Source organism: Rhinolophus sinicus, linkage group LG02 (genome assembly GCF_036562045.2).
Source record: "Rhinolophus sinicus isolate RSC01 linkage group LG02, ASM3656204v1, whole genome shotgun sequence".
Classification (NCBI taxonomy): domain Eukaryota; kingdom Metazoa; phylum Chordata; class Mammalia; order Chiroptera; family Rhinolophidae; genus Rhinolophus; species Rhinolophus sinicus.
This window is the reverse complement of record NC_133752.1, coordinates 1775898-1803027: the sequence shown is the minus strand read 5'-3', so window position 1 is coordinate 1803027 and position 27130 is coordinate 1775898. Positions and strand designations below refer to the sequence as shown.

The following is a 27130-nucleotide window of genomic DNA, read 5'->3' as shown; positions in this document are numbered from 1 at the left end:
CAAGCAGCTGAAGTAACTGGCGGTGCTGGTACTGACATGATACACGGATGGTGGAAATAGGCAAAGCCCGGGGAAGGTCCACATGGATGTACTCGACTGCCTTTTGAGAAAAGTGCCAAGGTAACTCGAAAGAGAAAGGATAGCCTTTAACAAATAATGCTGAAAAAACTATCCACGGAGGGAGAAAGTGGCTCTCTCCTTACACGTGTCAGTCACAAACATGAACTTGCAATGGTAAGAGCTGAAGGTATGAAAGGTTGGGAAGAAGCCACCGGAGAAAATGCTCACGCTCCTAGGGTGGGCGAAGCTCTTACTTCTCCTTTGCATTTCCCACACAGAGCAGGGCGATGTTTCATATCCCTGCTAACGTGGGACATTCCAGGGGTGAGGAACGGGCTGGCCAAATGGGACCCCGTGGCCTCACACAGCTCAGAGTCCCACACTGAGCACAGAGAAGCTGACCCAACCCTCCAGCCCTTGCAGTCTCTTATTTCCAGAGCCTTCTCTCCTCCCCACAGGCTCTTGAGCCTGGACTCCGCTGGGGGATGTGGGTGTCAAAGCTTTTATTTCCACACATGCACAAATGTCTGAGCAAGAGAGAGCCTAGAAATTGAAACTTAAACCTGGAAACTTTTTGGAAAAAGAGGGCCACCCACAATCAGATACTTAAGAAGTCTTTTTGAATGATAAAAAAAAGAAGGTATTTACAAGCAGTTTTGAAATGTTGCTAAGTAATTCCTTCATTGTCTAAGAATAACCAGAACCACATTTAACTTACAAAGAAGTTAAGACATTGCAACACGTCTGGCTCTGGAACCAATTTAAGATGAGAACCTAGCAGGAGGGACACACCATGACAAGACGACCCACAGGATGGAACAGTGTCAAAGAATGTGTCAAACAAATCACATGTAAAAAGCAGCAGTGATTCTGAATGCCTTTGGTGGGACCACATTTTTCCCCTACACTAGTGTCTGTGAAAGGAAGATTAAAACGCAAAGGAATCTTTACTAAGCCTCCTACAAATGGGCCAAAGCGCGAGCTGCCGAGAGGCTTGTCAGCACAGTGCGGGCTGGCCGGCGGACGTACTTGGGGGTCTGCTGCACCTCGGCCCACCAGCGGTAGTCGGTGTGGCTGACCAGCAGCAGGATCTGACACCAGAGCAGCACAAGTGCGGGGTGTGTGGGGATCATGCAGCGCACACGCGTGTTCAAGCTCTCCAGGCTGTAGAAACTGCCGTCGGCACCGTCGGCGGTGAAGAGTCTAGAGGCAGCTGCTGTAATCCTCCGGAACATTCCTAGAGACAAACCCAAAGTAAAACTGATTAAGGTGGAATCTCTTTGTTGCTCACCACAGTCCAACACTTTGTAGCTGCAAGAAGACTTTACATAAAAAGACACACATGGCTCTGTCCTGCACGTTTTCAAAGGGACGGGCCGCCCTCAGCGCAACCACTCCTGCCATACCGACCAGTGCCTTGGCTTGCTCAGAACCGACGGGGGGGCAACTACAGAGGTCACGTGGGCCACAGCAAGTGGCCAGAGAAAGAATATAGACGGTGTCCCACGCCAGTTCCCGACGGCCTCCTCACCCCCCACAAAGCGTCCTGGGGCAGGGTGGCCACACGTGGCAGACCCCAGTGGGGCTCGGCCCACAAGTTTCTCCGTAGCATCCTCCTCAGGGCCTAGAAAACTCCCCTCTACGACTTAATGATTTCGTCTGGCCCCTCCTTTGGACAGACACAGAGTCAGCTCAACACACCACTCCTGTCACCCTGCACGGCCTTACGCGGCTGGCCGTCATCCCACAGACGCACAGACACTCACGTGGCACAGCACAGCAGGGGGGCGGGAGCTGGCCAAGGGCTCCGTTCCCATATGTTGGGTCTCCTGGCATCACTGCTAGAGAGTCAAAATCTTATTTCTGGTTTAAATGTCAACACATCCTAAATGCAAAAGGGGCCTAAAACAGGCAAAAACGGACCACAGTTTTCTCCTTACTGCTTTGTGATGGCCACACCCATGATCTGAGGCGAGAGAAGAGACCTAACAAAAGCAGGATGATCAGAAAAATCCCAACAATGGCCGGCCTGGTGGCTCAGGTGGTTGGAGCTCCATGCTCCTAACTCCGAAGGCTGCCGGTTCGATTCCCACATGGGCCAGTGGGCTCTCAACCACAAGGTTGCCAGTTCAATTCCTCGAGTCTCGCAAGGGATGGTGGACAGCGCGCCCTGCAACTAAGATTGAACACAGCACCTTGAGCTGAGCTGCCGCTGAGCTCCCGAATGGGTCAGTTGGTTGGAGTGCGTCCTCTCAACCACAAGGTTGCTGGTTCGACTCCCGCAAAGGATGGTGGACTGTGCCCCCTGCAACTAGCAATGGAAACTGGACCTGGAGCTGAGCTGCGCCCTCTACAACTAAGACTGAAAGGACAACTTGACTTGGAAAATGTCCCGGAAGTACACACTGTTCCCCAATAAAGTCCGATTTCCCTTCCCAAATAAAAAAATCTTTAAAGAACAAAAAAAGAAAGAAAAATCCCAACAAGAAGTTCCCAGGGTTCATCTGGTCTCTGGCCCCCATCCCCAGGGTGTCTCTCTGGTTGCTTAATGGTCATCACTGCTCACCTCCAGCCCCCTGGCCCTGGCCTAGTTCTTCTGTGCCCTCCATTACTGCATGGGCTCTGTGTGGGGACAAAGCACACAGGGAAGAGGCCAGTCTGCCCTGAAGGAACGCTGAAGCCAAGCCAGGAACATGGGAGTGACGGACCACGGCATGAGGTTTATTGGACAGGAAACCATGGCCAGAAATCAATGGCTTCACATCTTTGTCAGGAGAAGTGATGTCAGAACGACACCAACCCCGAGGTGACGGGAAGAGGAACTGGACAAACACTAGTGGGACGGCTGTTCCTCTCTGCAGAGCCTGCAGGTACCTTCCGCAGGGGAAGTGGAACTGGAGGTGGTATGAGACATACGAGGACTGGGACGGGCCCTGGAAAGCAACCCCCGCCCCACCCCCGGGGCCCCTTGGCAAAGGGCTCATTCTGAAACAGCCGCTAACCCTGCCCTGACACCTGCCTAGCCGTCCGCTGACCTGGTCATCTGGGAGCTCCTGGTTTTCGTCCCTGCGGCTCTATCAGAGGTGGCAAACTGCCCACCAAAATCTCTGCCTCCCTCCTTCCCCATGAACATTTTCCAGCCCCTGTACGGGGGTGGGGGCTACAAGTTGTCACCAGAGGACACACAAACAAAAAGGACGTAGGTCACTTTCAGTCCCAGGCAATGAAGCCATGTCTACCTTCCCTCTCCTCTCCCCAACCAGGTAAAGGTGCTGACAGCAAGGAAGGAGGGGCCGCTGCACGGCCCAGAGACAATGCGGTGTGTTAGCCACGGAGATGCTGATTTCTCACAGCAGCTACTGTGGCCATAAGTAACACGAGGTAGTGAGTACTTGACTGACAGCAGAAGATGCTTTCGGTGGGGCCTCCCTTCCCAGTCTCATGAGCAGCAATGACTGGCTGAGACAGAGAAAGAGGGCGGGACCCACGGCACAGAGTGTCCAGATGGCAGGGGAAGCCAGAGAGCCTGATGACCTGGGAGAAGAAAAAGGGGCCAGGGACCGAGAGGCAGTGACAAAGAGCAGAGGAGCACTTGAGGCAGGAAGACAGACGGAAGGCTGTGCGCAAAAAGGACTCCCCTAGCCCCGTCTTTTGGTGCCAAAAGGAAGTGCTTAGTGTCTACAGAAGTAACGGAAGCAGGCGCTGGAGAGCCAGTGCCACCTTCAGGCCAAGGGATGACGAGGACGGAGCCCGAGTCAGAAGGACGGCTCTAGCCCACCCCCACGCCCAGGGCTCTCGCGTCACCCAGCTCTGCCTGCTCCTTGTGCTACAATATGGGTGTCAGACACTTCCCACGGTGGCCGGACCCGCAGGAAGTGCTGTGCACACGCTGGCGGCCACACTCCCCATCACCAGCCCGCGGGGCAGCGTGGAACAGCAGGAAGAACACAGGCAAGAGAACTTGGGTTTTCATTCTTAGTTTTACCATATGACCTTTCCGAGGCGAAGTTCCCTCAGCAGTGAAAAGGGAGAAACAGATCCGAGTTCTTGTAAGGGGTAACAGAGCTAACACCTGTGAAAGGGACCGCGTGCCCACATGACAGCACCACTATTTCGGGCATTATGACCAGGAGCAGCCCTGACCTTGCCCACACATCAGGTTGGATCAATGTCAATTTCATGACTGCAGTAACAACTGTTTTCTTTCTCCCAGTATTCCTACTTTGGCCCCACATAACGTGGGAACACGGACCCTTCTGCAGTACTGGGAAGGAGCCTTCCGCCCAGCCTACAGGACGGGCGGTGAGCGCGTGGCACCTACGGCCCGGCTGCTGCTGCCTGGGGCTCAGGAAGGGTACTACCACCCCTATGTGAGCGTCTGGCTGGCAGGGGGCAGCGTGCGCGGTGTGGATTTGGAGGACAGTGAGCAGTGAGGGCGCCTGGCCACGGCCAGAGGCCCAGCGATGCTGGCAGCACAGCATAGGACTCTAACGGACCCTGTCGGAGGACAGGACGGGGCACCAGCTACCCAGATTTTGTAAACTGGGGGCCAGGTGTCCTTCTTGGCCCTTCTGCTTGTGCTGGCTTGAATCTGAAACAGGCAAACAACTTTGGGACTCACACGCCTCCCTGAACGAGCGGGGTGGCAAGAAACTAGAGGTCAAGGCCATTGTTCAGACTAGTTTCCTTTTTGAGAAAGAACACCAGAAATGGGCAAATTCAGTCTTAATTTTCAGCGAAGGAGTGAAATTGTCTTTGTTTAAGCAATGCATAAAAAAAAAACTTACCAACTTTATATGCTAACTGTCCCTTATTTATATAAAAGTACATGATTTATTTCAACTCTACTTCAAAACCAACCAAAGACAGTAATTCTGCCCCCTAGTATCTTTATAAGAAATGTAGTTAAACAAGATAGACATAGACTTTCACACACACACACACACACACACACACACACACACGTGCCTTATTCACACATGTTGGGCCAACTGAACAAGGACCAGACACCAGCAGCAAGACCCGAGGGCCACAGTCCCAGCTGCCTCCATGGAGTGAGAGTGCAGCCTGTCCTAACATGGCAGACGCCAGTCATGGGTTCAAACTTACACTAAATTAAAATAAATGACACAAGCCGCATTCCAAGGGCCCAGCAGCGACCGGTGGCTAGAGGCAACTGAACTGCTGGGGTCACAGAGCACCCCACACTGCAGTAAGCTCTGCTGGACAGCCCCACACAGGACTTTAAGAATACCACCCGTGTTTCGAGAAAAGGAAGGTGAGGAAACTAGAGCACCGGGTTAGTGAACACCTGGACAGGCACAGAACGCCACCTGACGCGGTAACGCCACACGCCACATCAATCTCTCCAAAGAAGGTGGAAAAGCAGTCCTAGAGATGAACTATGTCCTTCTGGGGTCAGATCCAAACCCATCGATGGCCAAATACTTAAATGACCAACATACTAAAAAGGGCCTATTATTCACAGGACAGCATTATTTTCTCCAGTTATTTAAAGGTATTACAGTGTGTCAGTGAGGCATTAACCAAACAATCTTCAAAAAGAAAATGTGTTCAGGGCTGCTGGATGGCTCAGCTGGTTAGAGCGCGAGCTCTCAACAACAAGGCTGCCAGCTCGATTCCCGCATGGGATGGTGGGCTGCACCCCCTGCAACTGACGATTGAAAACGGCAACTGGACTTGGAGCTGAGCTGCGCCCTCCACAACTAGATTGAAGGACAATGACTTGGAGCTGATGGGCCCTGGAGAGACACACTGTCCCCCGATATTCCCCAATAAAATTTTTTAAAAAATGCATTCAATGGTAGTAAAGAAGGGGACCTGAAACCCAAGTCCATTATCAAAATCACTCTGGTCACGTCCCTGTGCCTGGGGTGCTGGCAATCGGACGAAGCAGCCACAATTCTCCCTGCCTCCAGGGCCAGGAGCCCAGGTCCCTCCTGCCTCCCCAGCACCCCCTCCGCCCCTGGCCCCTCACGCAGCTCTCCAAAAGGCTAGCGGTTCAGGTCTAAGCTCCACAGGCCCCTCCAGAAAGCCTGCCCCCACCTACCTACCCTGTGGTCTGTCACTGCAGTATTTGTTTCCTTCATAGGAAATATCAAGACTTGTGACTACGTATCCATGAACCGTCCGTCTGCCCCGCTAGGCTGTATGCTCCACAAAGGCAAGAGTCACGTCAGCCTTACTGGCCACGCACGCCCAGGGCCAGCAGGGTGGCAGGCTGACATGGCCCATCTTTGTCCAAGGACCAAAGACTGAAAATGGTAACAGTCCTGCTCTAAGGTAGTTACTGAGTGTGTGTGTTTTAATTTGTATTAAAGATCTGTGCATGATTTAAAAATCCAGTAACAGAGAGGGGCTTCTGATTTTAAAAGTGCCCTGCTCAGCCACCTTCAGGCAACTACTTGCTCTCCCACGCAGTTGTTAGGGCGCCACAAACTCCCACTTGCTGTGCTCGTATCACGCGGAGCTCTTCTGTCTGCTTCTCTCCCTCATTACAGGAAAGCAAGCCTCCCTCTTGAAGGAATGCTGTCCAGTCTCCCCACTGGCCGGACTGGCCAGAGCACGCAGGGCCCACACGTCACTCGCAGGACTCACGCGGAAGCTGGGACCACAGGCGGCCAGAGGCCAACCTGCCTGCCGTGGGGGAGGAACACAGGAGAACAGCAACAGGCACGAGAGCTGTGGCGTGGGGCCACGACATGGCCCCGGCTGAAGCCGCCAGGAAACTCCTCCTCACGCTCGCGCTCAGGGTGGGCCCGTCCCTGCCGCGGAACTGCTGGCAGGGACCCATCGTGATTTGACTCCGACCTGAGTGGCCTGCCAGCACACTTACATACCTCCTTCCTATTTCAGTGCACGGTTCTGAGTGGTTACCTGGCAGCCCACGGCTTGTTCTGTGAACTTCACATTTGATCACATAGCCCCGACCATGCCAGAGAGGACTGTGCGTGCCCCTTCCGCCCTCTGCCTTCCACTTGCCAAAGTAAGTAGGTTCCTTCCTTTATGTTTGTCAGAACTGAAAACATTTTCCTTCTGTTCTGAAACCGTAAGTCAGTCAGTCTTCAATGCTTTATTCATACTGGGTTCCCAAAATTACAAATCAAACAGCATTCACCATGTGACGCCAGTTCCCAACAACGCCCAGGAGGACGACCTCTCTAGGGGTCCTGGCTCAGGACCTCTGAGCCACTTGAAGGAGCTTTATAAAGTCAGGGGTTCCCATCATATCAGCTGCTGAAAACCGTGCCGCACTCGGGCTTGCTTCACATTTGGACCATGCTGTCCGTGGTGTGTTTCTCCTAGAGGTTAGAACTGCCTTTCGCTTTTCTTGCTGAGAAGATAGGCCTGTGCCCTGTAACTAACGTCTTCCAGCTTCTCACTGATTCTATTTGTGAAAACTCATCCCTCTGGGAAAATGCTGACTGTCCTAATACAGGTTGCTGCTTCCTATGCCCGGATGCATGAGTGGCATCTCGTGACTTCTCTCTGGGGTTCACTGTCCTTTTAAATTCTCAGCCATATATGTAAAGGTAACAAAAACATCTCAGCCTCCAGAATATTTAACACAGGGCAGCCCTCAGGTTCACTCTTATGGCCACCGCAGCGTACGGACCGCACACTACACCAAGGCTGCCCCGGCAGCACAGCCCCTGCGCTCGGAGCGCCGCCGCGGCACGGCACCCAGACGCGGCACGGCACCCAGACGCGGCACGGCACCCAGACGGGCACCTACCGGACTTGAAGATGTGGATCAGACACATCAGCAGGGTGCCCAGTTCCTGGCAGTAGAAAGTATGTTGCTGTTCGCTCATTTCCACTTTTAGCTGCTTTGTAACAATGTCCTCTAAAAGGATGCCGACCAGTTGTAGGAGAAACCTTCAAAGAAAGGGGAAAGGGTGACAGTGAACAAGGTGGCATTCCAGAGCACCCAAGAGGTGACCTGGAAAAATATTCACAATAGACACAGAGAGAGAAACAACATGGGTAAGTACTGACAGACCGCACGCAGCACGTGGTTCCCGGCAGAAAGCGGTGGGGGCCGGACAAAGAGGGTAGAGGGGGTCAAACACGTGGGGACGTGAGGACACTAAACTCTGGGTGCTGAGGACACAGTGCACCACACAGGTGACCGAGTGTACAGTTGTACACTTGAAACTTACATGATCTCATTAACCAATGTCACCCCGGTAAGTTTAATTTTAAAAAGTGTGAGTCAAGTAAAATAACCAAGTGGAAGGCTTAACGCCGAGCCCTTGGATTAGTCCCTGTGCCTCCTGCCTGTCGCTTTCCTCCCTTAGGAGACGGCAGTAATCACACCACCTTCAGGACTGTCAGGTGGACAAAATGACACGTAGTGCCTGAAGCTCTGTAAAGCGTACAGGTGCTGTGGCTGACGCACGGCAGAACTGAACGCCTCATGCATTTCAGGCGCCAGCTTAATGTAACGGGCAGCTGCAGGCTCCTTGCTGCCCCTGCAAACACAGGTGCCACGCGGGTGTCCTGGGTTTATCTCCCCACACACACACACACACACACACACACACACACACACACACACACACACAGGCCTCTCCGCTGAAGACCCAACGGGGGGGTTACACACACGTTCCGGAGGCCTTGGCTGGAAGGCGCACCTGGCAGAACCCGCACCCACAGCACGTCCTCTAAGCCACTCCCACTGAGGGAGCGCCCTGAGTTCAGCCACGGGGGGCACACACTTGTCCAGGCCACAGCGTGTAGTGTATGAGGGACATGATTTGATACCACAGCATGTCACGGGGAGCATTGGCGGGGAGGATGGTTTTATTACTGGCCAAGTTTAGAATGGCCAGTACGTGGTGGGAATAAAAATATGACCAACTTCTAGTGGGTCTGGTCAGCTTTTTCAGTCCTCTGCAGGCAGCGTGGACTGCAGCATCTGCTCCCAGGGCAGGCCACCATCCCCGCACTGCGCGGTGAGCCCCCGTGCAGTCTGTAACGAGGATGCAGGTAGGATGTAAGAGACAAGAGGGGACTGGACCAGGGCCATAGGCAAGGCAGGATGGATAAAGAAAACACGCCGACACACACGTCCTCAGGGCTTGCAGAGCTGAAGTAAAACAGGCGTTATTCCTGACCTTCCGACCCCCAAACACCACGTGACTTCCTGAAGGACACGGACTGGGAAAAGGTCAGATACAGAACACACCTTGAAAATGTTTCTTCTGGCAAATTCTTCATTTGTTTCCCTTCACTGTGCTCTTCCGGTGTTAAAGGACTGTCCCCATCTCTTAACCTGGTAATTACTGGACAGGAGATGAAATGCGGAGAGAAGGAGAGCTCCTGAATCCGAGAAAGAACGATGTCTTCCGTTGACTGGGAAATCAGAACCCTCAAAATAGCCAGGATTCCTGAGACCCAGAGTTGGACAGTGCTCACAGATGCCTGAAAGAGAACATACACCAGCTACAACGACAGGAAATAGAGGATTCAATTTTTCCTGATTACGGGTTTCATAAATGGAAACCACCCCTTTTATTTAACATCCTACCCATAAATCCTGTCTCGTGGGCTCGCGCAGTGTGGTCCCAGACAGGCAGCAGCCACCTGAGCTGGGAACCTGTTCAGAATGCAAGCTCAGGCCCCCCGATCCCAGCAGAGCGCTGCATCTAAGACGCCACCGTGAGGCAGGACACTCACCATTGTATCCGGAGTGACAAACATACTCCGTAAAAGCATGTCCACGGGCCGCAGGGAGGAAGGGGCCAGAATCTCAAACAACGTGTTTAGCACGCCGAGGGCTTCGTGCGAGTCCACGTGCATCTGTTGCAATTAAACAACAAAAAGGCCAGCGCTCACCCCCGGCCAGGTGTCTCCGGGCCAGACGACCTTGCCCTTGCCACCATCACCACCCAGCACCGAAACTGTTATAACTGGATTAGTCAACCAGGAGAACATTTTTTAGAACACCACCGCATCAGCTACATTTTTTCCACAAAGCAAATCTTTTCATTTATTATATGTGTTTTCTATAAAAGATTCAAATATATAAAAGTATGAAAACAAATCAGCTGGACCTGCACCCCCGAGACAATTGTCATCCCCATTTCCAGCTGTGCACCCTTGGGAAACCTACGAACATCTCTGAGCCCTGGCTTCCACACCTGTGGAGCAGGTGACAAGAGCCTGGGGCCACTGAGGCTCAACGGGACCCCCCACCCATGACCGGCACTGACAAGCGCCATCGTGAAATGAATCTGCCACCTCGTCCGCCACGGGCTCTTCCTCTACATGCGAATGTGCCCCGGTGGCGGGCAGGGTGACACACCTGCTGCTTGGCTAGCATCGGGAGGATGACATCGGCCACCTGGCGGGACAGCCGCCTCCACTTGTCCTCATTCTCCTTGTGGCACTGCTGCAGGACCAGGATGAACATTTCCAGCACCTACGAGGACAATGGGCCTGGTCACGCTCACTCTGGCCTGACCGCGGCTCAGCTGCGACTCCAGGACCCAGAGCAGCACGAGTCCCCACGAGGGCCTGCTACACCCACGTGACCCTGGCCCTGGGCCATGAGACAAGGGGAGCCCGCAGACAATGCTGCACTCCTCAGGGAAACTCGCCTCATTCCTGTTTCTGTGGAGTCTGCAGGACTTCACGGCCAGGGAAAAGGCCCAAAAAGAAAATCAGACTTCCACTGACCTCTGGCAAAACACAAACAGCCCTCACTACACTGTTCTGCATGCAGAGGCTTCTCGACTCCCGTGCACAGTGGTTCACGTCTGTGTTCTCTGCAATGGTAATCTCCCACTGGGCAGTACTTACTTTCACAGGAGTTACGTGAGGTTCAGGATGAGTTTATTAGTGAGCGTTTCTAAACAGAGAAGTCTAAAGGCCTGTATTTGTAAATAAAGTTTTATTGGCACGCAGCCACACCCTGTGCTGAACATTCTGACCAGGATTGCTCTCGTCCACAACAGCCCACGTGAGGAGAGGCAACAGATACCATATGGCCTGAAAAGCTTAAAATAGTTATCTGCCCGTTTACAGAAAGTCTGCCGACCTGGTCTATAAAATGTAACTGCTACAAAGGCAGAGACACAGCCACTTAAGTTCCTGCTCTACAAGGCAGGCCGCCCGTGCCTTCCAAGCTGCGGTGCCCTCCGAGGGGCTTGGCAGTGCTTGGACGGCACCGGCACCTCCGCACATAATCCCAGCTCTCTGTCATGAAGACTAACTGGCCCTGTTCTCTCGTAAACCAGCCCAAGAACTTCGGGGATGCGTGCAGCTGATAAGCCATTCTCAGGCCTCCCACCAACCAGCACGCTGAGTTGCCAAGAGTTGTCGCTGGTTCTCAAACCTCTATGGCAGTTGTACTTATTATTGTAATTATGGGATCCAATTAAAAACCAAACATTTAATTAAGTGTTACCTAAATTAACCAAACTGAGAATGCACAAAGGAAGTGTTTCTATGAGAAAAGCTTATGACCTTATAAAGATTCAAAGACAAATAGGTAAGAAAAATTACAAAATAAGTGAGGGCTAGGCCTCTGTACACGCTAAAAGAGGAGTCATTAAAAAGCCACATTTCTGCACTTAAACTGCCTCAAACTACCCCAAATTCTTGCTCCACCTTAAGGAAAACAAAACCAGACTCAGCTCAAAGAAACCGAATTCGGCCCTACATCAACACAGTGGTAAATAAATATTCAAACAAAGTCTCCAAATTATTTCAGATTTGAGTTTTTAAATCATTTTTTGGGTCAACAGTGTCAATGAATTGCTTTTGGGGGATCCTCATTTTAGGAAGGAGGGCCTGCACCATACTCGGTAGGGTGGCTGATGTGTGACCGTCAGCCAGGGGGCAGGAGGCCTCGCCACGGGGCAGTTCTGCTATAAAGACAGGCCCCTCCCCAGCTGTCCTGAGAGCCCAGGCTGAGCCAAAGCGACACCCCTGCTTGTGGACAGTGGCCCGTGGCGGCTCCTTCCGGGCCTGCAGGACGACAGCGCCCGCCTTACCTGATGGTACTGGATCAGTCTCAGCAGCATGGACACCACCACCTCCTTCTGAGTTTCAAGCTCTCTTCCTGCGTCCGCTTTATTGGTTCCTCTCAGTACGAAAAGGTCATGGACGATGGGCTGCAGAGCCGGTATGGCTGTGGGGACAAAGGTCGTGCTAAGAAGTCCCTGCTCAGCCCTCACACTGGGGACACCGCACCTGGCACCTGCAAAGCCCTCCAAGAAATACAGGAGACCTTACTGCATACTTGGTTTATGGTAAGGGTTATCGAGGGTTGGAAATTGTCAGTGCACCACCATGGAAGGCCAACGATGTTCCTCTGACACTTACTAATAATTTGTGACAGCTTTAAAAACTAATAAAACTAGGGTTTCTGTGTGTAACATCACTTCTGGAAAAAGAGACACAAATTCAAAAGTCAAATTCAAAATAATAATACCTTCCAACTAGCTAAAATAGTAACAGTCTATACTCACGCACAAACTACTTAAAAGATGCAGGCGGATTTCTATGCTCATTTCAGTAACTAAACTCACTCTATCATTAAATAAAGGTTTGCCCCTGGATCTTGTCTTTATTCAAAATAGCAGGCAAAGTAAATCCTTTAGTCGAACACGACATGAATAAACTCTAAGAAATGCCTTTCACTTGGAAGGGTGCAGCCCAATGATGTCACTGAGATTACTAGAAAACATTGTGTCACCTAGTGATATGCGCACGTGGGCACACGCACCCCCGTGACGCGCGCACAGCTGCACTCTCCCTGGTGGCACACAGAGCTCCCTGGCTGACTTTCCCACAGATGACTGGGCCTCCCAGTAGAAAGCAGTGGGGTTTGGCTGCCCATCAATTTCCTACCCAAAGATCCTCTGGCCCACGAAACTTTGGTCACCCTGTAGCTGACATTTGCACTGTTATCTACATCCAGTGACCCTAACGTCCATACATGTAGTGATGTATACCTCCCTGAGGCATGCATTTTGGCCCCCGCTAGGCCATGACACAGGTGACGGCAGTGGGGACACCGAGCTGGCACTGGGCCGCCTCTGCCACCTGCGGTCCAGCAGGTACCAGCTTGGCTGCCTGCTCTCCTGCCAGCACACGGAGGTGACAACGCTGCGTGCAGCAAGCGCTGGGCCCATGCCTGCGGTTTGTGGGGCCTAGGGAGCAGCCCTGCCTAAGTTCAAAAGCCTAAAGCTTCCCGACAAGGGAGCTACACAGGAGTTGACAGAGAGCTGGGAGGCCCACTGGAAGTTCAGAGAAGGGTTTCAGCTGATTCCTAAAACTGCACAACCTCATTCCACAGGTTGGAAAAGGGTTGACTGAGCAGCTGGCCATTCTCTGTGGCCCTGCAGAAGTTCCTGCACAATAACCAGGCAGAACAGAAGGCCCTGACTCAAGGCTGACTGTCCCTCCCAATACCCAGGTAATAAATCAGCTGTCCTCACGGAGGCTGGGTTTTTCTATTTCGTGTTTCACATGGATAAACAAGACTCGATCCATACCTTATACCATCTTATTCTCGTGTTTTTACCTAAGTTGATTATAAAGTCCTAAGAATAAAGAGTATGCTCTTTACACACACACACACACACACACACGCACGCACATTCATGCACAGGGCCTCTAGAGCACACAGCAGTTGTGCACACAGCTGAAGTTGGGGAAATGAAGACTAACACTGCTGAGCACACCGATTACTGAAGAGCACAGTGAAAGGTTTGTCCCGTTACCATGTGTCACAGCCTTCCTCCCACTGGCCATGATGCCATCACAGAGCTGAATGATTTTAGGAATCCCAATGATCTGTTTTGAATGATAGCGTTCGTAAGACAGTAATACCAGGAAGAAAAAGATGTTTGGGATAATTGCTTCTGATTCCCTAGAAACAAAAACATCCATTTAGACACTTCCTTTATTTACAATAAAAACAACATGAAATCACGCCTGACTCAGCTGAGGGGGACAGAGCGCAGATGGGAGCCCTAGTGATCTCGTTTCACCCGCCCCATCTAGGTCATCACACTGTCCCGTCCGCCTCGGAGCAGGTCCGCCTCGCCCCTAGAGGGCGTGGATGGTCAGCAGGGCTGCGTGGGAGCCCAGAGGTGCAGACTTCCTGGTTCTCCTTGTACCCCTTCACACTTCAGTGGAGGAAAACGTATCTCAGAGGAGAAAAAGTAACTTGCCTCAGATCACATTGTCAAGGCATCACGTGATTAGAATAAGAAACCGGGTCTCTGGACCCAGGTACCCTCAGAACACTTTCCTCTGCACTGCTTCCCTCACTACTTGGTAACTAGTTGAGAAACGAAAGAATTTTAATTTTCAATAATTATATGCCTATCAGTGCACAGGAGGAAGTATTAAGTATTAAAAACTTCCTGTCTGGCAAGGAAAGCTGCAATCAATAAAGTGCATAATAATCACCTTACTGAAGACAACCGTACTTAAGAATGTTTTATTTCAGAAGACTTAAGAAATCAGTGTTCTGCCAGGTGAGATTTCATTCAGCAATCTATTATCATAATTAAATGCTTTGAAACACGAAATTAAACTGACAACGTATGTGATTGCCAGGTGCTGGACTGCTTCTAAACACAACTTCAGATACTTACTAATTCCTGAGGAACAAAAATGCACAGCATATTTTCCTGATCAGATTTCCATTAAAAAACACCTAGCAAGAATGCCTAACAACCCTGTAGGGTACGTTCACGAACATAATCTAAAATGACACATACTTACGCAGCAGGGACAAGAACGTAAGGTGACAGGACGCTGTGAGTTACCTGAACTGGCCAACTTCAATGTACTCGAACTGCTTCAGCACGAACCCAATGAACACCTGCAGCAGGACAGTCCACAGTGAAAATGTGCGGGCGGGGCCACTTCGCTCCCTACTTGGTGTGAATTTTTAACACATCTCCTGACAGCACATATATCTGTATACAAGAACGCAAATATATGCTATTGGCGGACTGGACACTTCTAGAAATCCCTTTAAATACCTTTACTGAACACTGAGGCAAGGCCTCTTTGGAAAACCCAATCAACTCCAGTACACATTGGGTAGGACCCAGACATCCGGGGATCGTCTGTCCTGGGTCCTGGCAAAGCAAGCAGCACAGATTTCCTGAGAGCGGTTAGGCAACAAGATGCCCAAACTGGTGCACCTTCTCCCTCCCACAAGCCTGACCTCCCAGGAGCCAGGTGCTATGAGCAGAGGGACGGCTTGGGGAGCAGAGGCGGTGCGTGAGGCCGGACTGGAGTACCCGTCTGCTCTGCCCAACCTGAAGCGCGGAGCCCACACGTTCTCTGCTCTCCCACTTCCTGGGCACGACACACACACAGAGCAGGGGCTCTATAAATCACTCTCTGAATCAAATTCAAGGTCTGCCCACTCGTTTCCCATCCTTGTTCAGAAAAACTGTCACTGTGCCGGGAGCAAGAGCACTGAGAGACAGAAGTAAATCAGAACAGAGGCTACAGCGCCCATGCAAAGGACCCCGAAGGCTCCAAGCCAGGGTTTGTGGGGACTTGACTTTGTTGGAGCGAGGCGGAAAGTGCCGGGACGCAGAGGGAGGCACGACCTGGAAGAGTCCAACACATCTGCCTGGAGGAAGTCTAACATTTAAGTATCAGATGGAGATTTTAGGAAGATAGAAGAAACAAAAATTGATCCATTTTGGAGAAAAGGCTCCATGTAGAACGACTAAAGAAAGAATTTGGTAAGAGTGATGTCTATCTGACAACTGGAGTGGGCAGCTGTTTACGTTCTTTGTCTACTAATGAGGGCCCCAAAGAGACCAGCCTGTAGCACCACAAGAACATGGTTTCTAGCTGCGAAGAGTCAAGGAACAGGCGGACAGCAGGCTTGGCCGTGTTCTCACTGGGACAGATTGGGCTGGATCGAGACGGCTCTGGCCGTGGGCCCCAGGCTTCTTCCCGGGAGCCCCCAGGAGCCCTCCCCCTTCCTTCAGCTCCTGTCATGGCTTCAGATGAGGGCTTCTCCCAAGTCAGGTGAGGAAAGGGAAGGACAGCCCCAACCATCGCCAAAGGGCGTCTTCCCCAAAGAAGGAAACGGCCCTCTTGAATGATATTCTGGTAACCGGAGTTGGAGAAGGAAGAGCGAACATGCCGCACGGGCCGGTGCAAAGCACACCCTGCGGCCCTCCTGTGTCACAAGGCCACAGTCCCACACCACCCTGGGGGAATCAGCACCGCCGCCTGTCTCCTCCTTTCTCCTGAAGACACAGACGTCGTAAGGTGAGTGACGGCGCTGATGAGAACTGTAGTATTGCAAGCTCACAAAATGTCCTACCTCCCATAGGAAGGCAACCCAAGGTCGCAGCCCAGCAATGACAGTCACGTTTTGGTGACCTGAAGCCAACTGTAGCTGCCGTGAACTTATTTAGCAGGCATGAATCTTCGTCTGAGAGAATTCGTGTCAGGAAGAGACCGACTGGCCAGAGTCGCATCCCCATGGTGTGAGGACAGCCAGAGCTGAGTGCCCCTGGTGAACGAGTGCAGCGGCCATGCAGGCACCCGGGAGCCCAGGGGTCAGTTACTGTCCCCTCAGAGCACGTTCCTTTCTAAGGAAGTGAGCTAGCCGTAGATTCCTTGAAACTGAACGTCATAATTGATCATCTGCTTAAACTAAGTCTCCGGGTTTTGTAAAAGTGTCCCCCGAAACAATAAATCGTAACTACATCTTATCATGTCAATTCCAACTTATCTTGGAGCGGGGGCGGTGCGTGGACAGGAAAACTCTGGCACAGCTCAGTGCAGATGGAGCTCAGGGCCAGGGCAGTAAGCTGCTGGGGCCTGGAGGCCCCCGGGCAGCCGGGCAGGAGTGGCGGAGAGGCGGCCACCGCTGGGGAACTACCTGCACATTTCTTTAAGGCAGTTGAAAGATAAATGTGACCAACCTGGTCTGAGTCCAGGAGACAGTAATTGACCCGTAACTGAACCAGCTGCGCCAGCAAATCCAAGACCTGCTTCTGCAGCCGCACGGACGTTGTCGTCGTGTACTGCTTTAGTGCTTTGATGACCAGAGGCTCAAACAGACGGATGTGATTGTGGATAGCACTCTGTGGGAGAGCAACGGAACACTCTGCTAAGCGAGTCTCAGCCCGGAAGCTTCAAGCAGCCAGGCTGGAGGGGAGCGCGTCCGACCTTCCCCGCCCGTCCCCAGGGTGTTCCCACAGCCAGCAGTCGCTGCCTGCTCCCGTTTACCTTATCTGCACGGTTCTTGGTGACACTTGTGAGGTTTGTCTTCAACTGGGTAGACACCTTCTGGAGGACGTCAAACCACCTGTGGACAGGCCAGAAGGCGCAGGAAGACACCCTCACATACACGCCTGCGGATCAGCACAGCCCAGCCACACTCGCGCACACTCGCACAACCTGAACATGCAGGCAGAAAGAGCTTTCCGGCCACCCAGTGGAGCGGCGTGACGCTCTCCTCCTGGGCATAACTAGAGTACTGAGGTGCAGTAACGCAGCCGCCAGCCCTGGCTGCCGAAGCAGCCCGGCTGAGACAGCGCCTCCCAGCGCTGCAGGACCTGCCTCCTCAGCGCAGACTGCATCGGGGCTGGGGAGCTGATGGGCACTTGAAAGATTCAGAGATTTAGGAGGCATCACTTCAATTTCTTGGGAAAAGTTTTGTTTAAACAATTATACTCTTTTCCTTGTAAGACATACATAGGAAATTAAGTGACAGTAAGACACACTCACACACACGCTTCTTTTTTTATACCCCACAGTACTGAACAAAGGATTTCAAGAGCCTTATTCCTGAGACTTGGATGCACAGTAAGTCTGTCCCCAGCACATGGCCCGGCCCAGGGCTCTGTTCCTGGTCCCTGAAGCTAATGTTCTCACTGTAGCGTTTTGTCAATATGTCTACAAAAGGGATACAAGGAATTCTGTTGTTACTACACAGAGTAGTAACTCAAACACCTGCTAATCATGGTAATTTAAAAAACAATTACTGTACGCCAGGCATCAAAACACAGCCACCAATTTAAGTGACAAGAGATTTTTGGCCATAAAGTTACAAAACACAAATACTACCTAAGACTCTCCTATGCCCGTGCAACAGCCTTACACTGGCACTGCTGTGCCACGTGGAAGCTGTTCTTTCAGCCTAGTTATAGACCCCCAAGTGCCCCCAACACACAGCACCTACTGTAAAACTATGAGGTGAGCACTAGGAAACAGTGAAGTCTTTTAACAGGTGAGGACAGTCCATGGCCTGATTCACAATTTGGCGGATGGCCGGCTGCTTCTCCAGGAGCGCGCTCAGGCCTCCTCATCCTCGGGCCCTGCGCCTGAGACGGCGTGCCCCCAAGTCCACCTCGCTCACGGGGCCACACACGTCTGTGAAGGCAGGCCTGTGCCTTCAGCAGCTTCTCTGAACACACAGACTATTAGAAGATGGCGCTATCCCTTTTTATCTTTTACAAATCACTGACTGCTCGCGCTTTTGTGTGTCTGCCGCGGAGGCAGGATGGGTGCACGGTTACCCGGACGTGTCGTGGTCCTGCTCGGCCTGCACCATGTTCTTCAGGCTGGCGTCCGCTAGGGCCTGGGTGAAGTGGGTGTAGGGGGCCATGAAGCAGTAGTGGTACAGGCCTGGCCGCACGCTGGACGAGCCCAGGCGCTGTGCTTGGCCTTGAGACTTGTTGGGGTTGGAAGATAAGCCATCAAACTGGGAGGCCAAGTTGGTCCCAAAGAGAGTCTTCAACAACTAGAGTGAAAGAATGAAGCCATCAACATGTCACTTCATGTAGCATGAGCAACACTCCCCAAAACCAAAACATCTAAAACCAAGTACAGACGTTAGCAAAAACACAGACTGAGACCTCGCTGAGTCACTATTTGCAACTCGAGGACGGCTGCTGTGAATCGCAGTTCTCCCCGTAAATAACAACCTAGTAGTTTCGAGTTTCTCTGTGATTCTAAGTGAGACTGAGCACTCTAACACCTACAGGGACACTGGGACAAGTCACATAAGGGTGCAGCAGGGTTCCTAACACGCTCTGCCCTCCAGGGGCCAGGCCGCCTCCAGGACAGTGAGGGGATAACGGAATGAGCCAAGGAGTGACAGGTGGGGCTGCTGGACACGCCACCAGCACCACCTTCTAAAGGACAAGTAGCGTTACGCCTTGTGCCTGGAGTGAAGGGCTTAGAAGAAAAGGACAGGAAACTATTTTCTTACCTGCTGAACGCAGACAGTTGCCATCATCGGTTCACGATTAAAGCAGGACTTCAAGTATCCCAGGATCTCTTCGACACACTGTGAGAAGAATAAGTCGTAAGATGTCAAAGTAAGTGACTCAGGATGACTTACCCTTGCTGTGAAGCCTAGACAGAAACCAACGACACGAGCTAGCTTCCATTTACGTGGTGTACCTTAGTGGCAGCAGAGGAAGGTTTGCAGCCTACCATCATGAACAGAGTGTCAGTAAAAAGTACTGAGGTCTAAGTAGCCGTGTTCCAACCATCCATGCACATACTCGCTCACTCACCCGCTCAGTAACTGCTCACCGTGTGTAGTGCCCACTCTGACCCAGCCCTGTTCTCAGTGTAGGAATTCAGCGTACAAAGGCGTGTGAGCCCTGCATCTGGAGCCCCTGCCGCTGTTTAGGTGTGTTGTGTGTGTTACCACAAATCCTAGGAGGTCTTACAGCGACCTGCAAGAATGGCCAAAATGACGGCCTTCACGTGGCTATTCTCACAAACTACTGTTACCCATCTCAAAAATGCAAGCGAAGACATGTGGTGTCCCCTTGGAGAATCAGATGGAAGACCCAGCCTCTCAGAGGCCACCAGTCCAGGCCCAGCAGCAATAGGACACCTCCTCACTGCTTCCTCCCCAGTCACCAGCTGCTGCTTCCAGCCGCTTGGCTGAAAGTCACACCCGCCAGACTGAAGATGCCTCGCACTCATCTGTCAGCTGTACAGGAGTCCCCTTATCCGCGGGATATGTTCCAAGCCCCCCGTGGATGCCTGACACGGCGGCTAGCACACACATATCCCTCATCAGCTTCGTCAGCTCTGCGGGGACGTGACAGCAGCTTCATCAGCAGATGCAGCCTCTCCAGTCACTTTTCTATTTTTCAGTCCAAACCTGTCCCTGAATCTGTGTAACCACCCGACTGGCAGGAAATGGCTTGGTGTCACTCGTTTCAGGGGGTCCTGTGCTGAAGTCCTCACAGAGGCTCCATGCTTTCTGGTGCACACACATTGCTGTCAATTGGAACATGCTTTCTGCTCGTGTCCTCCACCCTCAAATTCAGTGCCTTTTCCATCTTCACTAGGCACTTCTCACGCACTATAGCCCTAACTTTTACAGTTTGAGGTGCGACAGCAAAACTGGCATGAAAATTCTTTTCTTCCTCACAATTTCACACATAGAAGATTCATTCTGACCACAGATCTTAGCAACTTCAGCACAGGATTTTTCTTTCCTTATAAGTGGAAAATTTTCACCCTTTCATTTAAAGGAAGCACCTCACAGCTTCCGTTTGGCGTATCTGAATTGCCAGCATCACTACTCTTGTGGTTTGGGGCCATTAAGTAAAATCAGGGTGACCTGAACATAAGCACTGTGATAACGTGACAGTTGCTCTGATCACTGAGACGGCTACTAAGTGACAAAAAGGCAGGGCACCTACAGGGAGGAGACGCGGGACAAAAAGATGATTCACATCACAGGTAGGATGGGCTCGAGATTTCATCACACTACTCAGTACAGTGTGCAATTTAAAACTCATGAATTATTTCCGGAGTTTTCCATTTATTATTTTCGGACCACAGTTGACTATGGGTAACTGAAATAGCACAAAGCAAAACCACAGGTAAGAGGGGGCCACTGTAATTTCCTGTACTAAAAAACAATAGACTTTTGTTGGCTTTAAATACTCAAGGACCAAGTATTTTTTAAATTCTGATTTACTCAAATTAGTCTTAAATGTTCAAGGCTGTACTTGGCAGGGCTGAACTTGTTGCACGTCACTTTTTGTTTTTACCAGCTCAGCAGACGTCTAAGAAATGCTAACTGAAAAGTTACAACTGGAGTCTGCAATATCTAGTTACTCCGTCCCACATACATGGGTTGGTTTTCAGAGATGAAGTTACTACATACCCCTTTAAAAAACAAGAAATATAAGCAGATCTCTGATTTCAGCAATATAAAGATCACCTAATGTCCATCTTCATTAGATTGTGAATTATTAATTTACTTTCACATATTTAGACACATGAAGCATTTGATAAATTCACTGACTGCAACTGAAAAATAACTTTTTCTGTGCGTGTGTGATACTCATAATAAAGAGGTAAAAAAAGAAACCACACAAAAACCAAAACATACAAAAAACAACAAATTATAAAGTCTTAATTCCAAGAAAAACTTTATTAAAAAATCCCATGTAAATGGTTTTTTATTTATCTAACATCCAAATTTGAAACATGTTTTATTTTTCTGAAATGTGTTATCCATACAGACTGCAGGCCACGAAAGCCTTCTTAGTAAGAGCAGTGAGTCAGGAGGAAAGCGACAGATGGGAAAAGCTGTGGGGCCCCGGAATGTCCCCTCTTTCAGCCTCACGTCATGAGCCAGGTTAACGGCAGCTCCCTTCCAGCATGGCTGTGGGATGAATGAGGCACTGTCTCTGAGAAATGCCTCATTAACTGACTTCTGACAAGAAATCGACTATTCGTTCACCAAATGTCACTCAATGCCCACTACCTCCCAGGTGCTGCTGTGGGCACAGAAACGACAAAGCAGCCAAATGTTTAAACAGTGTACTTGATGACGCTACGGTGAGAGAGAGAAATGAACAGGGAAAGAGAACAGTGTGTAGGGAGACGCAGCCTTAGACAGGCCGGCCAGGCAGGTCTCACCAAGGTGTGACGTCTCTAAAATCTTTGACACGTTCCACTCTGAGAAGACATAACTGAGCATCAACAGACCCTAGCTAGACACTAAAACAAGTATGTACAAAACTGACACATGGAACAAAGCACAGGCATAAATGAGAAGAAACATAAAACAATATGTATGATTAAAGCTAGGTAAACTTCTATGCACATCGAGAAAGAGGTTTAGAGATGGAAACAAAGAAACTTCATAAGATGTACTGCATTTCACTTAAGAGATACATGTTTAAGGGGGGCTATCTGTAACACACTCTGAAACGTATCTGTAAGTCAGGTGTCCCGGGAGCGAGGCAGGTGGACACGCACACAATAAAGCAAATCTAGCGACACGTTATCTAAAGAATCTGGGCTGTGCTCAGATGACATGGGCTTGCACCAAGCAACTGTTTGAACCTTCCCACATGTTTGAACATTCCTTATAAAACGGGGGGAAACATTACTGGCCATGGAAGCACAGAGCGTGGGTTTCAGTGGTGCTCTGTTGCTTCCTCAGGACCAACAGGCATGTTGCACACCCTCGCCACGTTTTTATTTTTCCCTCTTCACTTCCGAAGGTCAAGTACAAAAACAAATGACTCGGTCAGCACAGTTCTGAACCACCAATTTTCTAGAATAAACTGGGTCTAAGCTAGCATAGAACTCACTTAGCATGAGGCTAAGCCAAATATCAGATTCAGGTGCTGTGGCATAAGCAGTGGCTTCCCCCTAAGCAGTCACCACTTTCTGAATGTGCCTGGAGGACGGGGTCCCACCCCAGAGGCAGTGAGTGAGCCGGGGGCCTACCTGGCGCACCAGCTACGGCTCAGGGAGAAGAAATGAAACACGAACCTTCCCGATGTCCTGCAGCGTGGCCAACTCCAGGATCTGAGAGAGCACGTCCAAGGCGGAGCGCAAAAAGCCCCCAAACTTCTCAGTGCTGTTCTGGAGATCCAAGGTGACCTTGGGAAGGTGGGGAGGAGAGAACACACAACTGCTGGCTCTCTAAAATGAGGACATGCGCTGTGTGCTGCAGCGCCATGCGTTCCACAGCAGCCCTTGACACTCACCACTCGGGGGGTTTGTGTCTGTCTGTCTGTTTTTAGCACTGGGACAATGTCTTGGAAAGGAAATTTCTCTTTCAGATAGCTATATAAAAACTGTTATCTTTCAAAGGCATCTTCCAACTTACATTGACACTACTGACAGAAACAATTCCTAATCTCCTACCACAATGAGAACATTTTAAATGTCCACCATAACCAGTTATCTTATAAGCAGCATATCAAAAAATATAAAGTACACATCCTGTTTCATATACATTAGGCTCCCCGGTGGAAAATAATTATCAAATTCAGACACAGCCTTTCAGTCTGGCTACAACAAAATATTAAGTTAGTCTTAAGAAGTATTACATTAGGATTCTAAAGGCCCCAGCTTAATTCAATTATGCAGCAATTCTCCCACGTAACAAACTGAGCCAATAGGTCAGGTCCAAAGATTTAATATGGAAGAACAAGGTCCAGGGGAAGAGACTAACCATGAGAATAAAAACTGGCATAAACCCTGCAAAAGCACAATAAATAGAATGAAGGTGCTCAGTGAAGTAAACTCTAATCCCCCCACGATGAAAGAGGCGAAAGCAGACGAGAGACGCAGAGGGCGATGATGTAAGGGTCCGATACTGTGAGCACCAGTGCGTCAACCTGGGGGTGTCGCCAACAGGCCGCAGAAGGAGGGAGACTCCAGGAGTGAGACCACCACGGACCCCGTCCCCGGGGAGGCAGGAGGGGCGGGGTGCACCTCCAGCAGGCACTGTGGGGAGAGGACCCACCGTGGCGTCACGGGGAGCGGGTCAGGAAGTGTGCTGGGGGAGGCCTTTCTTCAATAACCAACAGAGGCCACGAGGTGACAATTCAAATCGCAGGGCAGGGAGGAGAGGGGCAGAAGGGGCTGGAAGCTTCCATAAACCACGCTGAGAGACAAGCTGGAAAGAATGCATTGTACCTCCTACCCAAAGACCTAACTTACTACACATGCAGATGTATGTACACAGGCTCCACATCTGAAAGAAACTCTACAACCCGGTGGAAATTTGTGGATGCGCTGCCGCCAGGAGCACTAGTACCTTGTAATTAGCGTGAGTAGCTTTCAGGACATCGTGCAATTTGAGGTATGAAGGAAGATGGTAGAAACTCCCCAGCGAGGACGCTTTATTTGCTGTAACCGGCCCTGACGTGTCAGACTGTCGAGAGGCTGTAAAAACACACACACACAGAAAATAAACTTTTAGATCAAACATTTGTAAGTTCAAAAGGGATTACAAGCAATAACGATTTTTAAAAGTACTCTAGTAGAATAAAATTCAAACTGTTTCTCTGACTTGGTTAATCAGAAGTAACGAGAAAGTAATTCCTGAACGACTAATAAACATAAGTAGAATCTGAGTAGCTGCCCAAAAATAATCAAAGAAGGAAAAGAAGACGAAGGAAAGCAGGGTGCTGCCATCACTAGCTTGCTCCGGTCTGGATGCCCATTTGCTAAGCAGAGGAACAACAAATTCAGTGGCCTTCAGCCATTCACATGACCTCTCAGAGCCCAAGCCTGCCAGTGGCAGGACAGGGCTGACCCCACAGCTCTTTAAGCAACCAAGCAGGGGTGACATGTGACCAAGCGGTGACAGCTGCCAAGGGGACACATTATCATTAAAGCGGTCTTAGACATTAGAATGCCACACCACATAAAGCCAGTCTGGCGTTAAACAGTCTAGACTCGCAGCCCTCTGTATACGTAAGCCAGCAGAAGGCCGAGCAGTCACGTACACGTAACCTTGCCCTGGTGAAGTTCTGAAGCTGCTAAACCCTCCACGGTACCAATCAGCCCTCAGAAAACACATCCTCTAAAAGCCTGAACACATATGCTTTCCCAGCAGCATGAGGGAGAAACTCATGACTGCCCTGGTACGGTGACACGGGCACCACGGGTCACCTGCTTTCCTGGGCCTCCGGGTCCCACCATGACGAGTGTAGACCACACAGCTGCTCTCACGTGTGAGCCTGGCCCCTGCTGTTCTGAGACTCCCAGGTGTGGACGCCCCAGCAAGCGTCCGAATTTTTCAGGTTCCTCTCACGCGGGTGACAGTATCCCCTCGTTATCTCTCATTGAGCATGTGCAGTTGTAAGTTTTCCATTTGTTCCTTCAGAATTCTTCCAGCCGGAACCAACTATCACACCATACTGCCTGCACTCAGGCACCCACACCACAGCCCTGACGGACAGCCAGGCAGCCCCCCACCTGCCGGGCCACGAGAAGGGAACGAGGAGGCCAGCAAGGCTCCCTGCTCTGGGCCAGACGCCTGCAACAGCTGAGGCTGCATAGGGGCAGGTGACACTTAGAAATGTGGTTTGTGGTCATTCAGGAATTAACATTTAGTTTCTGAAACCACCTGCGGAAACTGCTGGGTATTGCATTTCCATAAAACACCACGTTATTATATTAAGCTTGACACGAATGGATGCAGAAGCCCCAAGTGCCCATCACACAGACGGTCCCCAGAGCCCCTGCCCTTGCCCCCCACCCGCCACCGCTTCGTACCTGGACTGGCCTCACTGCCTTTCTTGGGGCTCAGCGGCACAGACGCCTGCTCTCCGGGCTCCTTGTCTTTCCCCTTTCGTCGGATCGGACTTAGGGAAGGGGGGTTTGTGAGCGACGGCAGGGCTGCCTAGGAGAGAGAGCAGACCTGTGAAGACACCGGCAGTCACAGTGCACAGTCGTACCACCCGCTGAGAACTCACGCACGCACTTCCTTCTCTGCGCCGTTTACAGAGCTCGGGCACTGTACACACACCAGCTACTGTAACACACACCATCGCCCGCACATGGACACAGGCTAGGGAACAAGGGGGCCCTCAGGGCCGCAGGCGGGGCACGTCACCTCCACCAGCAGCAGCCAGGGTGTCCTGTGGCAGCCACAACACCAAAGGCGGCACAGAGCAACGTCTCAGAACCCGTTTCCCAAACGAGGGAACAGGCAGACATGAAGTGAGTCGTGGCTGCCATCAGCAGGATGGACTGAGGGCTGCAGGGAAGGACTACAGAGAGGGCCGCACCCAGGCAGCTGCACCTGGAGCCCGCTCGGGGACAGGGCCAGCATAAAGACACTGCGGGCGCGGCTCCATTGACACAAGATGTCTGCAAAAGGCACATCCACAGAAATGGAAAGGGCGGCAGGGGTGCCTGGAGCCGGGGACATGGGAGGGTTGACGGGTGGCGGCTAAAAGTATAGGGTTCCTGCTTGGGTTCTAAACTTGACAGAGGTGATGGCCAAACACTTCTTTGGGCCTATGGAAACACACGGAACCATGTGCTTTAAATAGGGTGTTGTACGGCCTGCGAATTATGCTCTAATTGTGTACGTCGGCAACGCTACTTGAGAAGCGTACCGAGGACACTCCTGCAGTCGTCCGACTGCGACCAGAACAGTGGCACGTGCGCCTGTGTGTGCACACGCACGTGGAGGTACACGTCCATGCACACATATATACGTGAAGTTCGGGGCAAGACACTTAATAGGGAAAACAAAGGACGTGGTGAGCAAGAGTGAGGAGCTGCCCAGGACTCTCGTTTGTGGCCTCACAGAATACGAGTGAGGGAGACGGCGGGCGCAGCGGGGAGGAGGCTGGGTTCAGACCTGGACCGCATCTGAGAGCCTGCGAACCACCAAGCAGAGTTCTCATGGGCAGCTGGCCACACTGGACGGCGCCCCAAACACAGGTCTGGTGTCTCTGATGCTTAGATACTGAGGACACGAGAGCAGACCTGCCACTACCTACATGTGGCTGTTGAAATGTGAACGTAACGACAATTAAACAAAATTAAAGTCCAGGAGCTGGCCCGGTGGCTCAGGTGGTTGAGCTCCGGGCTCCTAATGCCGAAGGCTGCTGGTTCAATTCCCACATGGGCCAGTGCCAGATGGCTCAGTTGGTTGGAGTGCATCCTCTCAACCACAAGGTTGCCAGTTTGACTCCTCGACTCCTACAAGGGATGGTGGGCTGTGCCCCCTGCAACTAACAACGGCAACTGCACCTGGAGCTGAGCTGCGCCCTCCACAACTAAGACTGAA

At 51.3% G+C, this 27130-nt stretch overlaps 1 protein-coding gene across 4 annotated transcripts in view; it reads right to left on the bottom strand.

Moving 5' to 3' along the window:
• The window catches only part of HTT (huntingtin), a 120330-nt gene that overhangs the window by 35012 nt on the left and 58188 nt on the right, over window positions 1-27130 (bottom strand). For all 4 annotated transcript variants that reach the window (XM_019718736.2, XM_074320558.1, XM_074320562.1 and 1 more), the window contains 15 exons: window positions 25603-25729; window positions 24137-24264; window positions 22861-22971; window positions 19307-19384; window positions 18612-18835; window positions 17320-17398; window positions 17013-17174; window positions 14874-14929; window positions 13818-13966; window positions 12084-12220; window positions 10391-10507; window positions 9763-9885; window positions 9272-9507; window positions 7817-7959; window positions 1090-1297 (listed from right to left, as the gene is read on the bottom strand). In XM_019718736.2, the coding sequence (XP_019574295.2) occupies window positions 1090-1297; window positions 7817-7959; window positions 9272-9507; window positions 9763-9885; window positions 10391-10507; window positions 12084-12220; window positions 13818-13966; window positions 14874-14929; window positions 17013-17174; window positions 17320-17398; window positions 18612-18835; window positions 19307-19384; window positions 22861-22971; window positions 24137-24264; window positions 25603-25729 (2078 nt within the window). The remainder of the gene's footprint in view (window positions 1-1089; window positions 1298-7816; window positions 7960-9271; window positions 9508-9762; window positions 9886-10390; window positions 10508-12083; window positions 12221-13817; window positions 13967-14873; window positions 14930-17012; window positions 17175-17319; window positions 17399-18611; window positions 18836-19306; window positions 19385-22860; window positions 22972-24136; window positions 24265-25602; window positions 25730-27130) is intronic.